Below are 15,041 nucleotides of genomic sequence, written 5' to 3'. Positions count from 1 at the left end.
CTGTGGAGACCCGTGCAAGAAACCAACGTCTTGACGAGCACCCGATCATTACGTCGACATGTATCCGTGGGCACACAATAACTTTGCCGACGACCAGGCGGATGCGACGAGCTCCTCCGACCACTATGCTACCCAACAGCAGGGTCAGACGATGGACCTCAACCTCAACCTCTCACCACCGCATCCGTCAAATGCATACCCGGCCGCCCAGCAGCCGGTGAATTACATACAACCAGGATACCCAACACCCGGTCTGCCATACCAGCAGCAGCCGATGATGTATCCCGCCCAATATCCGTACCCGGTCCCACCTCCACCGTATGGGTATTGGCCAGGCCAACCAATGTGCTACACTTCCCCGGTTGGTTATCCACCGTATACGCCAGCTTATACAGCTCCAGCCGCCGCCCCTCCAGTACAACCGACCGCCCAAGTGGAGCCGCAGCGTCAGTCCGTATCCCGGACTCGACGCTCGGCTCATTCGCGGTTGGGGTCGGGGGGTGCTGATGCGATGGAGGCACCAGCTCAGGCCGTTCAAGCGGAGGACCCTGAAGAAGTTGCCCGAGCGGTAGCTTTTGATCGTCTTCGACCGGAGATGCGCCAGCGTTTGGGACCCCAAGACCCGAACCGCGGGCAAGAAGACGTACAAATGCAGGAAGCTAGCCACGAGGCTTCATCTGGGTATAGCGGGTCGAGATCTCACCGACGGCGACGCGCTCGGGATACAGCCCAAGCCGCTCAAGCCGCCGAGCTCAACGAAACCCGAGGATTACTCTATAACCTCCAGGCGAAAGTTGCGCAGCTCAGGAATGCGTACCCTGGAACGCCCCCGGTCAGCCAATCGACCCTGCACCAGACGCCTTTCACAGCAACGGTAATGGCCCAGCCTTACCCGCTTGACTTAAAGGTCTCTGGGGAGAAGAGTTATGACGGACGGGCAGATCCTGAGGCCCATGTGAATGATTTCTTCAGCAACATGATGCTGAAGGGTGTCTCGGACGCCGTGATGTGCAGAGCCTTTTACTCGACCCTCACCGGTCGGGCAGCAGAGTGGTTCCGTACCCTGCCACCGGGATCAATCGATAAATTTGAGACCCTGGCGATCAAATTTGTGAGGAAGTTCATCACTTCCAAAGTGGTGAGGAAGTCCTACATGTATCTCGAGAAGGCCAAGCAATTAGAAGGGGAAAGCTTGACCGATTTCCTCATCAAATGGAAAGCGGCGGTCGGGGAGGTCGAGCCTATGGACGATGCGACCGCCACCCACATGCTTCACATATCTCTCCGGGCGGGACATTTGTATCAGGACTTCATCCTACACCCCCCGACCAGTTACGAGGAGGCCCTTCGGAGGGTCACAGATTACGCCAACGCCGGCGAGGCGAACGCCGTAAAGCGCTTGCAGGAGGTCGGCTCTTCGTCCCGTAAGCCGGCCGGCCGGGCGGAGCATCGGTCGGGAGATGACAATCCCCGATCCCGCACCAGGCCTGGCGAGTTTACGGCCTTGAACCGATCTGCAGCGGAGGCCATGCAATACGCCCAGTCCTGCAATCTCATCAAACTCCCCCATCCCGATCGAGACGGCCCTGACAAGAGTAAGCACTGTGCTTACCATCGATGTGCTGGGCATGACACGGAGGAGTGTACCCACTTGCGCCAATTGTTGGAAGATCTGCTTAACAGGGGAAAATTGGACAAGTGTGTGGGGAAGAGAGAGGAAAACAAGAGGAACACCGATCGGAGGGATCATAGACGTTCCCATCACCGCTCTGATCGATCTGGGCAAGACAGAAGGGATGATCGTCATGATGACCGACGAGACCCCGACCCTCCGTCCGGTAGTCGCCCGTCCGGAAAGCCTACCATCCACGTCATTTTTGGTGGACTGGAGGATGCTTCCCGACCGCGGACTAATTGCCCGGTCGCAATAGTGGATTCCCGGGGAACCGGGAAGAGGCAGAAGATGGAACCCATAACCTTCACCCTTGAGGACCAGCCTACCAGCAGTGATCACGGCATGGAGGCGCTCGTGGTCACGATTGACGTTAAGGGGACAGACGTCCAGAGGGTTATGGTTGACACGGGCAGCAGTGTGAACGTCCTATACTTGGACGTGTTTGAGAAGCTTGGCCTCGACAGGAAGGAGCTGACTCCGGTCGGTGTACCACTGTCGGGATTTACCGGGGCTCTTATCTACCCCGAGGGAAAAATAACGCTCCCGGTCGAGATCGGCACGCCTCCAAAGTCGATCCAAACGGAGCTCGAATTCGTTGTGGTCAACCTCCATTGCGTCCACAACATTATCTTGGGCCGACCCGCCATCATGAAGATCGGTGGGATAATCTCTATGCCCCACCTGTGCATGAAATTCCCCACCCCTAACGGGGTCGGCGTGGTCCGGGGCGATGTCCAATCCGCCCGGAAGTGTTACACCCGAGCGGTCAATAGACGTGATTCCGGTCCATCTTCCCGGGTGAATACCATAGCCAAAGAGGAGGCTAAGGAACGGAAGGAGCAGCCTGAGCCTTTCGAAGAAATAGAAGAAGTTCCCCTATCCGAGGATCGCCCGGATAGGAAGGTCAAGATTGGCCGAGCCCTCACCCCCGAGCTTCGAGCGGAAGTTTTGGCCATATTCCGGGAGTATGCTGATATCTTTGCGTGGGGGCCCGAAGACATGCCCGGGATCGATCGGTCGGTCATCTGTCACAAATTGGTCGTCGATCCCACAGCTAAGCCGGTCGTGCAAAAAACACGACACCTTTCCTCCGATCGCCGCGAGTTTGTAAGAGAAGAAGTCAAAAAGATGGCGGCGATCGAGCACATCCGTCCGGTGGTTTATCCCGAGTGGGTGGCAAATATCGTTCTTGTTCCTAAGCCCCCAGCATGGAGGATGTGCATCGATTTCACGGACCTCAACAAGGCCTGTCCGCTTGACCCGTATCCTCTTCCGAGCATTCACCAGATGGTCGACGAGACGGCCGGGGCCGAGCTAATGAGCTTCATGGATGCTTTTAAGGGATATCATCAAATTATGATGCACCATGAAGACGAAAGCAAGACAGCCTTCGTAACACCGGATGGGCTGTATTGTTACCGAGTGATGCCGTTCGGCCTCCGAAATGCAGGAGCAACCTACCAAAGGATGGTCAACATGCTCTTTGCCGATCTACTGGGCCGAACGATGGAAGCTTACATCGACGACATGCTGGTCAAGAGTCGGGACCGATCCGACCACACTCGGGACCTCCGGGAGTGCTTCCAGATCATGAGGAAGTACCAGTTGCGGCTGAACCCGACCAAGTGCACATTCGCGGTTCAGACCGGCAAGTTCCTCGGCTATATGATGACCAAGAGAGGAATCGAGCCCAACCCGGCCAAAGTAAAAGCGATTCTGGACATGCAGCCACCTTCCACCGTTCGGGAAGTCCAGCAATTGACCGGTCGGTTGGCAGCCCTCAGCCGGTTCCTCTCCAAGCTAGCCGAGCGCGCTTTACCTTTCTTCAAGGTATTGCGGAAAGTTAATGGATTCGTCTGGGACGAAGATTGCCGAGCGGCTTTTGACGAGCTGAAGGAGTATCTCATGTCACCAATTGTGCTCTCAAAGCCCGAGCCAGGAGAAGAGCTAGACGTGTACCTCGCCGTCTCCGATCGTGCAATAAGCGCAGTACTGTGCCGAACCGATCCGGAAGGGGTCCAGCGACCGGTGTATTATGTAAGCCACGCGCTACACGGTCCCGAGCTCCGGTACTCCCGGTTAGAGAAGGTCGTCTATGCCTTATACATAGCCGCGAAGAAGTTGGCTCCCTACTTCCAAGGTCGAGCAATTCGCGTGTTGACCGATCAGCCGATCGGGCCAGTCCTCCGAACTGCTTCATCATCAGGCCGCTTAGTCAAATGGGCGTTAATGTTGACCCAGTACGCGATCGAATACCGACCAAGACCGGCTATTAAAGGTCAAGCTCTTGCGGACTTCTTGGTTGAGTGCACCGCCCGGGATACCCGGCCTCCTGAGGTTGCGGATCCCGAGGCTGAGTGGTGGTCACTAGCTACTGATGGGTCGAGTAGCAAGAAAGGGGCAGGAGGAGGAGTGGTGGTCACGAGCCCGGAAGGATTCAAGGTCTACTTTGCTCTCATGTACCAGTTCCACCCGACCAACAACGAAGCCGAGTACGAAGCGTTCGTTAACGGCTTACAGTGCGCTCGGGACTTGGGGGCTGAGTACATCCGAGCTCAGACAGATTCCGCGCTCGTGGTCGGGCAAGTTCTCGGGGATTATGAAATCAATGGAGAACGTCTGCAGCTTTACCGAGATCTTGCCATGGAGAAGCTTGCTCAGTTCCGGGGATATACCGTCCGGCACATACCCCGATTGGATAACGCCGATGCAGATATCTTATCCAAATTAGCTCAAGACGCCCCGGAACACATGTCGAAGATAGCTCGGATCTTGGTGATCCCAAGACACAGTATTCACCGTCTACCGGTCAATCCCATCCAACCGGTAGATGACAATTGGATCACCGATCTGAAGGAGTACCTCGAGCACGATCGCCTCCCAGACGACCCGCAGCGTGCTCGGAAGGCCAAGCTAAGAGCCCCAAGATTCCAAATCTTGGACGGTCGTCTATATAGGCGATCGTATGGAGGCCCCCTCATGCGTTGCTTGACCGCATTTGAGGCTGAGTTAGTCATGAAGGAACTGCACTCGGGAATTTGCTCTTCACATCAAGGAGGCCGATCCCTGGCCCGTCGTATCATGCTGATCGGGTACTATTGGCCGTCCCTCCAGCTGGACTGTGAAAAGTTAGCTCGGGAATGTGAGACGTGCCAACTGTACGCCCGGATGCCTGGACGACCGGCAACCTTCTATCAGCCGGTCACGACCGCAATTCCTTTCGCTAGGTGGGGAGTAGAACGCGAACCGGACGATTTTGGAAGGTCTGAAAAAGAAGTTACACTCGGCTGGTCGTAGTTGGGCCGATGAGTTGCCATATGTCTTATGGACTTATCGGACGACCCCGAGGGAAGCTACTTTGGAGACCCCTTTCGCCCTGGTTTACGGAGCAGAAGCCCGACTCCCGATCGAGGCTTGGATACCGACCGATCGAGAGAGAACCTACAATGCCGAAGAGAATGAACATGCTATGGCGGTGGATCTCGATGGGGTCGAAGAAAAAAGAGAGCTAGCCGCTCGGCGTATAGCCGAGTATCAGAAGCGCGTCAAGAGTTCTAAAGATGTTCGGGTCAACCCTCGTTATTTTCAGGTCGGGGACTACGTTCTACGACGAAGGGAGGCCAGTCAACCTCTAGAGGGCGGAAAGCTAGCTCGGAACTGGGAGGGGCCGTATATCATCAGTGCGGTTGTACGCCCGGGTACATACCGACTGGAGACGACAACTGGTCGGGTAATCGAGGGGACTTGGAATTCCGAGCACCTCGTTATGTTTAGGCATTAGGCCTCTTTTTTGTAATCTTTGGACGAAGAGGGGGCTTGACCTGCGTGTGGGTCCCGGTCGTCGTTTGTAATTAAACCCCTATGTTTGTAAATATTTACTAAACCGCCTGCGAGCGGGAAGGATTAATGTATATACGATCGGTGATTGCTCAACCGTTTGCATACGGCGGCTCGATCGGTTATTTCCTATATCTCCATTGCATGCAGGTCAGCTTATCTTCCAAGCTACACCGACCGGGCGAATCTATCGACCGGTCAGATGCGCTCCACATCGGCGGACATTCGAGTCACGCCATTGATCGGGGAAGCCAGGAGCTCTCAGCACAATTCCCCGATCCGTTCAACTTCTGTCCACTATCGCACCCACTCGTGCCTCGAGGGCACAATAGTGTGGGGGCTGGGATATATGAAGTGTTGATGGGCCCATATCGCTCGCTATAGACCGACCGTGGGGCTTACTTTTCGGAAAATTCGTCAAGACCTGGAGACCGGGTAAACTTGGTCGGGTAGGTCGATATTATGACGAGTCTTGAGGCTTGCTTGGCTTCAAAAATTTTCGACAAGGCCGGAGATCGGGTAAACCCGATCGGACGGCCAGTTTGACGTCGAAGTCTCGGAGGCGCGATCGGGCCGTAAGGCCGTAGGGTCGGGTGTCGAGCGGGTCGAAGCAGTGCAAGACCGGGCCACAAGGCCGCGAGGTCGAGCATTAAGGATCAGCATTTACACGACTAAAGATAAAAATGCGAAAAGAAAGAACGAACAGCATGAGTTAAACAAAAGATAAATTTGATTTATCATCAAAAGGTGCCCGGTACAAAATCGGGACCGGGCTCCCGATCAATGGTCCTCTACAAAAAGAAGAAGAAGAAAAGAAGCCTACTCTACTTCTTCATCTCCCGAGCTCCAGCAGCCGTTTCCTTCCCGCTCGGGGTGGCCGCAGATGTTCCACCGGGCTCAGCCGCTCTTTCTTTCGGAGCAAAGGGAGAGGGACCAGGGTCAGCTAGGTCGGGTGGAAGGGCAGACAGTACGAGTTGGAGGTCGTCGCCTTCGAGGGCTTCCCCCAACCGTTTCTGGGCCTTTTCTAACATCTTCCTTTGGCCGGCCTTGAAGGCCCACCGACCAAAGGAGAGAATCAGGTCCTCCCCGACCTTGGTCCTCCGAGCAGCTGTGAGGAAGGCCGAGCCGATCTGGTCGTCCTTGAAGGCCGAACGGGCCAACTCCTCCGGGTTCTCCAGGCGGGTCTTCAACTCCTTGTTCTCGCCGATCGCCCGCTGGGCAACCTTCTCTGCAAGAGCCCGGTCTTCCTCGCTCTTCTTTAAGGCCTTCTGGGCCTTCTCGAGCTCGGCTTGGAGCTCTTTAACCTCCAGAAGGCGACGGGCGGCCGTCTTCTTGTGGTGGTCGGCCTCCTCGGCCAGCATGGCCCGACCCTGCAGTAGTTGGGCCGCTCGGGAGATCTGCAAAGGCAAAACAGTCGGGGTTAGCCCGGTCGAAGGCACTTGCACAAAAAATGGATGGCTAAAAAGGCTTACCTCGGCCAGATCATAGCCGATCCTCTCGACTACCTGTGTGGGGGTCATCTTCCCCAGATCTTCTTTGGCCCGCCCGGCATTGCCAATCCGGGCCAAGATGGACGAAGCGTCCCTATCCCGCCCGACCGGAGGGCTCGGGCTGCGTTGCTCACGGCGGCGTTTCATGCCGCCCACCTCCTTCACGCCCTGCTCGGGCACCTTCTCTTTTCCCCGGGCAACTTCTACCCGGGCGACCAAGACATCGGACGGCTCGACGATAAAGCCCTCGCCCGTCGTCACGGTCGAGGCGCTTAGGGGTCGGGCCAAGGGGATCTCCTTTTCCCCGGCTGGCTTGGCTTTGGTCTTCTTCTTGCCGCCGAGGGAGATCTTGGCAGGCGGGGGAAGGGGGGCCTCCTCATCACCGAAATCTGCCATAGCTGCAAACAAAGAGACCAAGTTAGTGTGATCGAGGCATAAAGTTAAGTCGGGAGGGTTAGCTCGTGTTAAAACCTTTCTTCGGTCGCCTCGATGGTTTGGCGACCGTCACGCCCATCGGCACGGGCAGATATTTCTCCTGTAGCTCGTATGTGGGGGGCGGGAGTTTAGCCACCTCGAGACTTTCAGCCGTTCGAAAGATCGTATACTCGTGCAGCTCGCTCGAGATCCGACTGACCGTCTCCCTGAGCGCTTGCGTCTCGACCGGCACCACTTGTTTCCGAAAATGGGTGCTCCAAGCGCGGTCAACCGGGAGGATCCAGGGGTCGTATTTGAGGGAGAAAATCCTGTTCTTCCACCCCCTGTTGTTCCCGGGCAAGCCCTTGATTGCGCACATATCGGCTCGGGATTGCAGCATTAGGAACCCGCCCCCATAGTTGCCCGGGAGAACTTTGACCTGGTAGATGAAGTTGAACAGCTCCATCGTGCAGGCGGCCTCATGCCGGGCGCATATCTGCGGAAAGCAGGCGATAATCCGGTGCGCATTGGGGCAGATCTGGGCCGGGACGACCCGGTAGTAGGCCAAGAAGGCGTTCAGGAGGGGGGTGAAGGGAATGGCGATCGGGGCCATTAGGGAGTCGTAATGCATCCCGATCCATTTGCCCCGATGCCGATCGATGACGTTCCCTAACTTTCGGCTCGTGTCGAATTCCACCCGACCTACGAGCCTTTCAGCAATCCTGGCCGCCTCGCCCGTGGTCAGTAGGCTCATTTGTTGTTCGACATTCTCGCTGTTCAAGAATTCGAACTCCGCTGCGGCTGGGGCGGCCGGCCCGGCCGTGTCTTCTTCGGCCAGCTCGGGAGCAGGACTCGGGTGGTCCCCAACCACCCGGGTGGGCGTTTCCCTAACGCCTTCGGTCGGAGATCCTTGTCTCCCCGATGTGGTTCCTTCTTCTTCTTCGTCGGAGCTCCCCGATCCGCTTGAGCTAGAGCTCGACGACCCGGATGAGCTGGACGACGTGTCTTGTGCGGCGGCTTGCTCGGGGGCTGGCGCCGGTCGGTAGGTAGCTTCGGGGGAGTAGGACATGATGTCCACCTCCTCATCGCTGAGATGCTCGACCTCTTCGTCGTAATCCGCGATCGAGGCGTTCTGACTGTCAGAGTCCGTCATTTCGATCTACCTAAGGGTCGGTCGGGGTTAGTAAAGGACTTAAAGTGTCCGGGACAGTTAGTTAACCTAGCAGTTCTACCTAAGATGGAGGTGTAAAGAAAAGAGAAGGGTTGAGAGCTTACCGAGTGAAGAAACTTGGAAGAGGATTTGAAGTTTTGCTTTGCTTGGTCGGATTGCTGATCTACTGCTCGGGACTCTCTGAGGGTACCGATTGCTTCAGAAGATTGAGGAAAGTTCAAATGAAGGCCTCAGGAACCTATTTATAGGAGAGCGTTTGGGCGGGAAAATCATCCACTTGCGTGACACGACCAGCGCTGATTCCGAGGCGACGGTTGCAGTCGCAGAGGCCGGCAGTGGCCGACACGTGGCGGAGAAGGGAATGACAGCTGGCCGGTCGGTTTAGCGGCCGGCGGTTGGGCTCCTTCATCCCGGCCCATTTTTTCCCGAACGATCAAAAAGGCCCGGGCTGGGGGGCTCTTGGTAGGGAATATCCCGACCGACTTAGCTTCACCACGACCGAGAAACCTTTGTCCTTTTCTCTTTGTCTTTGCAGGTAACAGGTCGGGCTCCTTGAGAAGAACCCGGTCGGGGGCCAACCGGGAGTTGCCCGAGCGACGGTGTCGACTGCCGAGCGGTAGCCCTTTGGCGAGAGAGCTGACGAAAGACACGTGGCGATTCTCTACGACGACAGACAGGGCACCCGGGAGGGCGACACGTGGTGGCTACGTGGAGGACATGCCGAACGGCTGGAATCCTGTCCCCGGCATAGCGGCTATAAATACCCACAGTAGCTACAGTGTAAGGGACTTTTGGACGATCGATAGGTTGTTATTAGAGAATCCCGACCGCAGTCAGTCGGTACTCAGAGCAACCAAGTAGATTGTACTTAGGGCCTTTATCGTGATCAATAAAGATATTTACTTGCTTTAATTGGTCTCGTGTTGTTATATATTGCTCACGTATAATTAGCAGTATCAATGCACATCAGTGCATTTTATTCGTTTTTTTTGCAGATGAAAAAATTGAGAGTGTGTTTTTAACTAGTGTGGGAGGAGTTTTTTTGTGATTTTTTACTCGTGCAAACAATGCATTTTTGTGGGCCCTTATTGCTGCTAGAAGACAGAGAAATTGATAGATTAAAAGCGCATGTGCGCTTCGTGCACCTACTGTGCGCGTAGCCGCAAATTATGCCATGGAATCGTGTTCACCAAGAATGGTGAACACAAGGCAAAACGACGTCGTGTTTAGGCCAAAAAAAAAATAAATTCGCGGATGTGGAGTTAACGGCGCGCGTTTGATCAAATTATGAATTTTCTGTTATGAGATTATGAATTTTATGAAAATTCATAATCTCATAACAGAAAATTCATAATCGCATAACAGAAAATTCATAATCTCACAACTGAAAATTCATAATCTCATAACAGAAAATTCATAATCTTATAACAGAAAATTCATAATCTCATGGTTCCAAAGTGAATGTGTAGGCATGGTTCCAAAGTGAATGTGCAGGCATGGATTCATAATTTATGAATGTCCGTGATTTCGGATGGGAATATGTAGGTATGGTTCCAAAGTGAATGTGCAGGCATGAATTCATAATTTATGAATGTCCGAAATTATGAATGTAATGAAAATTCATAATCTCATAACAGAAAATTCATAATCGCATAACAGAAAATTTATAATCTCATAACTGAAAATTCATAATCTCATAACAGAAAATTCATAATCTTATAACAGAAAATTCATAATCTCATGGTTCCAAAGTGAATGTGTAGGCATGGTTCCAAAGTGAATGTGCAGGCATGGATTCATAATTTATGAATGTCCGTGATTTCGGACGGGAATATGTAGGCATGGTTCCAAAGTGAATGTGCAGGCATGAATTCATAATTTATGAATGTCCGAAATCTTTGTTCACCTCAAATTAAAGTGAAACCGCAAAATGTGAAAATAAAGAAGAAAAATCACGCAATTAATTAAGAAAAAAAAAAAAAAAAAAAAGATAACCGTATACTAACACCGTTGGAACCGTGTTCACCATTCATGGTGAACACGGTTCCATGGCATAACGTCCCGCGCGTAGCTGGCGTGTAAACTGAAAGGGATGGTCACTTGTCAGCTAGGCGGCGGCTTTTGTTTTTCTTTTTATTTCTTTTTCCTTGCTTTTCTCTTTACTTCTTCCTCTTTTTCCTACATGGCTCATAAAAAATCACACCAAAGAAAAAAAAAAACCTACACTATTATAGATGCTCTAAAAGCATCCACATTTGTTTGAGTTTTTTTTTTTTTTTTTTTTTTTTTTTGTTTTTAATGTGATGATTATGAGAAAGAATAAGGAAAAAAATAAAAACGAAAAAACAAAAACAAAATCTGACAAACTAAAAAAGAAAAACAATTTAAAACTCCTTTCTTCTTCAGAGTGGCCGCTAGCTAGGGTGGCAGTGCCCAGGCTAGTGTATTTTTATTTTTATTTTTAAGAAAAAAAATTCTGACAAAATCTAGTATTTTACATGGAGAAAAATCATTTCAAAAATTATCTTCCACATCAAGAAAAAATCAAATCAAGTTGTTTGGGCTGACAAAAACAAGAAAAATCAATCGCTATGAATGCTCTAATATCCTAAAATGTGAGGTCAAAACTTCTTTATAGAGAATTTCAAATAAATAAAGTCCTAATCGATGAGTCTCAAAGTGATACTATCTAATCAATATGGGTGGTGAATAGATTTTTGTTTTCTTTGATTTCACTACCAACATGAAGCTACAAGGAATAGTCTAAATTGCTACTAATTGAATTGTTCAAATCAACATAAACTAAGAAAGTTTCCTGAACTTAAAGCTTATAGTTATATTAAGAAGCAAACCATTATACTTACTTATAATAATTAATTCTGATTATCAACTTGTGGTGCAAGTTGCACTTCGATGTCAATCAATATTATATACATTAAATTATTTTCTAAAAAATAATTGAAAAAGAAAGCACCCTATGATGCTCCAATAGTAGCAGAAGAAGTATAAAAGAAGCCATTGATTCAAAGCATGAAGCAGAAGACAGAACACTCTTCCCACTCCCCAGTTTCAAGAGCTGTAAAAAAATTAAATCTAAAAAGTTACAGCATGAAAGTAAAATGTAAATTTGGCCTAATTCCCCTACAAAACAAGAAATTGCACTGTAAAATTCCATCCAAGCTTTGCCATGCTCAGGCATCAGCTACCTCCATGTTACAAACAGGGCAATTCTGCACCAGAGAAAACACATACTGATCAGTATACTTCACGAAGCCTTAGACTTGCGTTTCGACGAAGCGGTGTCGCGTTGATGAACAAATGCATAGTCCTAAGTGAACACAAATCGAAATGCAGGCACGGAGATGTGTAGATATAAGAATGTTCTTTTAAGGAATCCCGCAAAGGCGCAAACTAATACACAGTGTTGCAAAAATCTCGCTAGGCGCCGATTAGGCGCTAGGCTCCCCTAGGCCGTGGTGATTTCCCCTCTAGGCCCCCGCCTAGCACTGAGTTAACTCGTCCATTTCTATCGAGTTAGCTGAGTTAACACGGCTAACTCGACCTTGCTAATTTTTTTTTTTCATTTATATGACATATATGCACCTACGCCCGCCTAGGTCACTTAGGTGACATATATATATATATATATATATATATAGTGACCTAGGCGGGCGTAGGTGCATATATGTCGACCTTGCCGCCTAGGCCACTTAGGTGCCGCCTAGGCCGTTTAGGCGCTAGGCGCTACTCTACCGCCCGACCAGCACCTGGCGCTTATTGCAACCATGCTAATACGTAATGCCAGAATGAGTAGTACAGTGATAGATTCAAGGAGACGGTTTTATTACCTTCTTTTCTTTGAGCCAGCGCTTTATGCAGTTAAAATGGAATGTATGCGCACAAAGCAAACTCGCCAACTTATCTCTATTTGCATATTGCGAGCAACAAATCACGCACCTGTGATGCAGATAGCAACACATAACGAGAGTTGGAAGAAAATGAAAAACGCAAAGCCTATGAAGCAGAATCTTGGATCATGGTATCGGGTGACGAAGCTCTGATACCAAATTGAAGCATATGCTCCATCTCAACTAAAAGCCTAAGCTGATAGTTGGATTGTACATTAATGGTTATATGCTCAGCACATCCATATAAATTCAGTCTAGATTAAATACTCGGGAGCTATGGGAAGAAAGGAAATACAACCGAGAAGAAAATAGAATAGGAAAGACTGCACATACTCGTCCTTGCTTTTCTTTTTCCAAATGGAAAACCAAGATTTGTATTTAAAGGTTGGCAGTCGAGATATAATGTCATCTGACAGCCCTTTGCTCTCGTGGCCGAGAGCATCTCCTAATGACTGCAATTCCTGACAAAAGAAAGGATAATTAGCAGCCGTAGATTAGATAGGGCATGCAAATCTAATCTCCATAGCATTTCAATGCTGTTCATTACTATACCAACCTCGTAGCTCATGTTATCTAGATCAATGGCATCTCCAGCAGTATTTGAAATTTCAGCCTGCAAAGATACATAGAAAACCTAATTTAACACACCTATTAACTTCTAAAGTAGAAATACTGAGTGAAAAATGTGTTGCACAATACCCTGACAGGAGGCTCTCGGTGTTGGGATCCACTGGCTCCTGTGAACGAAGAAGATGTTCAAATTTGAGCACCCTAACCAATTTCAATATTATGAAAAAGAATCTCTCTCTCTCTCGAGAAAGAGTTTAGAATACAGAAGGTTGTGAAAATCGTATTTAGTTACCAGCCAAGGTATGGATATCGTCAAAACCATCGCCCATCTCTAACGATCTGGCTAAAGCCTCATCAAGAGCCAATTGTGAAGCACGCTCTTGCACTGTAAATGGGTTGCTACGACTAGTTTCACCATGCTCAGAAGATGTGCTTTGGGTTTTCCCATGTTTTTGAAATGCGAGATAGAGACTTTCCTGTTACATAGTAGGAGAACTGTGAAAAAGGATTCTTCACACATACACACGCAAAATAGAGAATTGTAGGGAATTCTTTAGTAAACCGGTAATTGAAACAGCCGTTTGATAACTCAGTTAAAAGCTTCGTTAGAACCCAGAGTACCTGCTGTATACGAATTTCCTCGAGACTTAAACCACCATCCTCGGGAAAGCATTTTATTAAGTCCTCTGCAAATTCAGGCTGCAACACACTACTCAAATGATGGTCATGCCACTCATTGTTACTCATTTCTTTCTCTCACTCGTCAACAAAAGCTGAGTTTACTCGCTTGCGCTGAATAAAAGAATCATATAGCAGATGAAGATTTATCAATAAATTTAAAATTTCACTTTCATGCAGTTTACACTACCAATATCCTTTATGAGAAACTGGTTTTCGTGCTCCACATTAGAAACATAATTAAACCCAGCCAAGTTGGTGAGACTGTTGGCTTGGTAACCAAAAGGTTACAAGTTTGACTTTCTTGGTTTGAGCCAGTCAGCTATTCCTTTGCAGGTTAGGGGCGGGGTTTACCCAGTGCACACCCTTAGGCCTTAGGTAGTGACTGCGGATTTTCCTTGTCGGAAGAAACTTTACCATTCAAACAAGCAAAACCTAGACCAAACTGTGTACATCAGCTCAACCCATAAACCCTATACATAAACTTTTCTATTATAGAAGTAACTTCAGCTCACTAGAACAAGACATAGGAGTATCCTGATACAAATTCTAGGAATTTACAATTCCTCAACTCACAATAGTCAATAATCATACGAAAATTCATTAAACAAACAAGTAATTAAGACTTCAACTAGGAAATTAACTTTGGTTTCCTAACACAAAACATAGGAATTGTGAACTCCAAACTCCCAGGATCCAATAACAATAACAAACTTGGTAAACAAATTAAATAAATAATACAGAAATTAGAAAAACACAATTACGCGTTTGATTTGAAGTTCCAACTGTCGCGACCACAGTGTGGGTCTAGGAAGGTGATGTAGAATTTAAAAAATGGCCATCACACCACAAACTGTTTGCAGCATTTATATATCATAGTTACCCAACAAAAGTTAGTTGAAACAGAAAATGGAGTGAAAGAAATGGGATTTTCCTCTGTTCGTGAAATGGCAGAGAAGCAAAAATGATTTTACCTTTTTGAGTCAAGCTGATGTTCTTTCTGACATGGGATATAGTGAGAGAGAGAGAGAGTGTGTGTGTAGTGTAGCTTAGAAAAGATTGAAAATTTTGCAGTTGAGAAGGCGGTGGAGAAGAAGAGAGAAAGGGGGATCCGATTGACTGAGTGAGACTAGCTTTGTAGAAAAATGGGCAAGTGAGGAGAAAGGGAGAGGTGAGCACTGGCCAGCCATGTTCTTTGTACATTATTTCTGCACCTATTTCATATCCCCAATAATGATATAATCTATCCTTCAATCTTTACTTTTCACCCTTTTCTGAATAAAACAAATCCTTCTTTA

At 49.2% G+C, this 15,041-nt stretch overlaps 1 protein-coding gene across 2 annotated transcripts; it reads right to left on the bottom strand.

Annotated features, from left to right (window-relative positions):
• Positions 1–11,589: 11,589 nt before the first annotated feature.
• On the bottom strand, positions 11,590–14,936 carry LOC109146554 (E3 ubiquitin ligase BIG BROTHER-like). 2 transcript variants are annotated; one of them, XM_019294218.1, is made up of 9 exons: positions 14,718–14,936; positions 14,508–14,596; positions 13,687–13,857; positions 13,358–13,541; positions 13,195–13,232; positions 13,052–13,108; positions 12,829–12,956; positions 12,436–12,544; positions 11,590–11,817 (listed from the first exon to the last, which is right to left on the bottom strand). In XM_019294218.1, exons 3-9 carry the CDS (start codon positions 13,810–13,812, stop codon positions 11,779–11,781), a joined length of 681 nt encoding a protein of 226 aa, XP_019149763.1. In that variant the 5' UTR covers positions 13,813–13,857; positions 14,508–14,596; positions 14,718–14,936; the 3' UTR covers positions 11,590–11,778. The 2 variants fall into 2 exon arrangements, with proteins under 2 accessions (XP_019149763.1, XP_019149762.1); XM_019294217.1 differs by lacking the exon at positions 14,508–14,596.
• Between the last annotated feature and the right edge of the window lie 105 nt (positions 14,937–15,041).

This window comes from Ipomoea nil, unplaced genomic scaffold (genome assembly GCF_001879475.1).
Source record: "Ipomoea nil cultivar Tokyo-kokei standard unplaced genomic scaffold, Asagao_1.1 scaffold1932, whole genome shotgun sequence".
In the NCBI taxonomy this organism is placed as follows: Eukaryota; Viridiplantae; Streptophyta; class Magnoliopsida; order Solanales; family Convolvulaceae; genus Ipomoea; species Ipomoea nil.
Note: the sequence above shows the minus strand (reverse complement) of the source record. Positions and strands in the feature narration are given on the sequence as shown.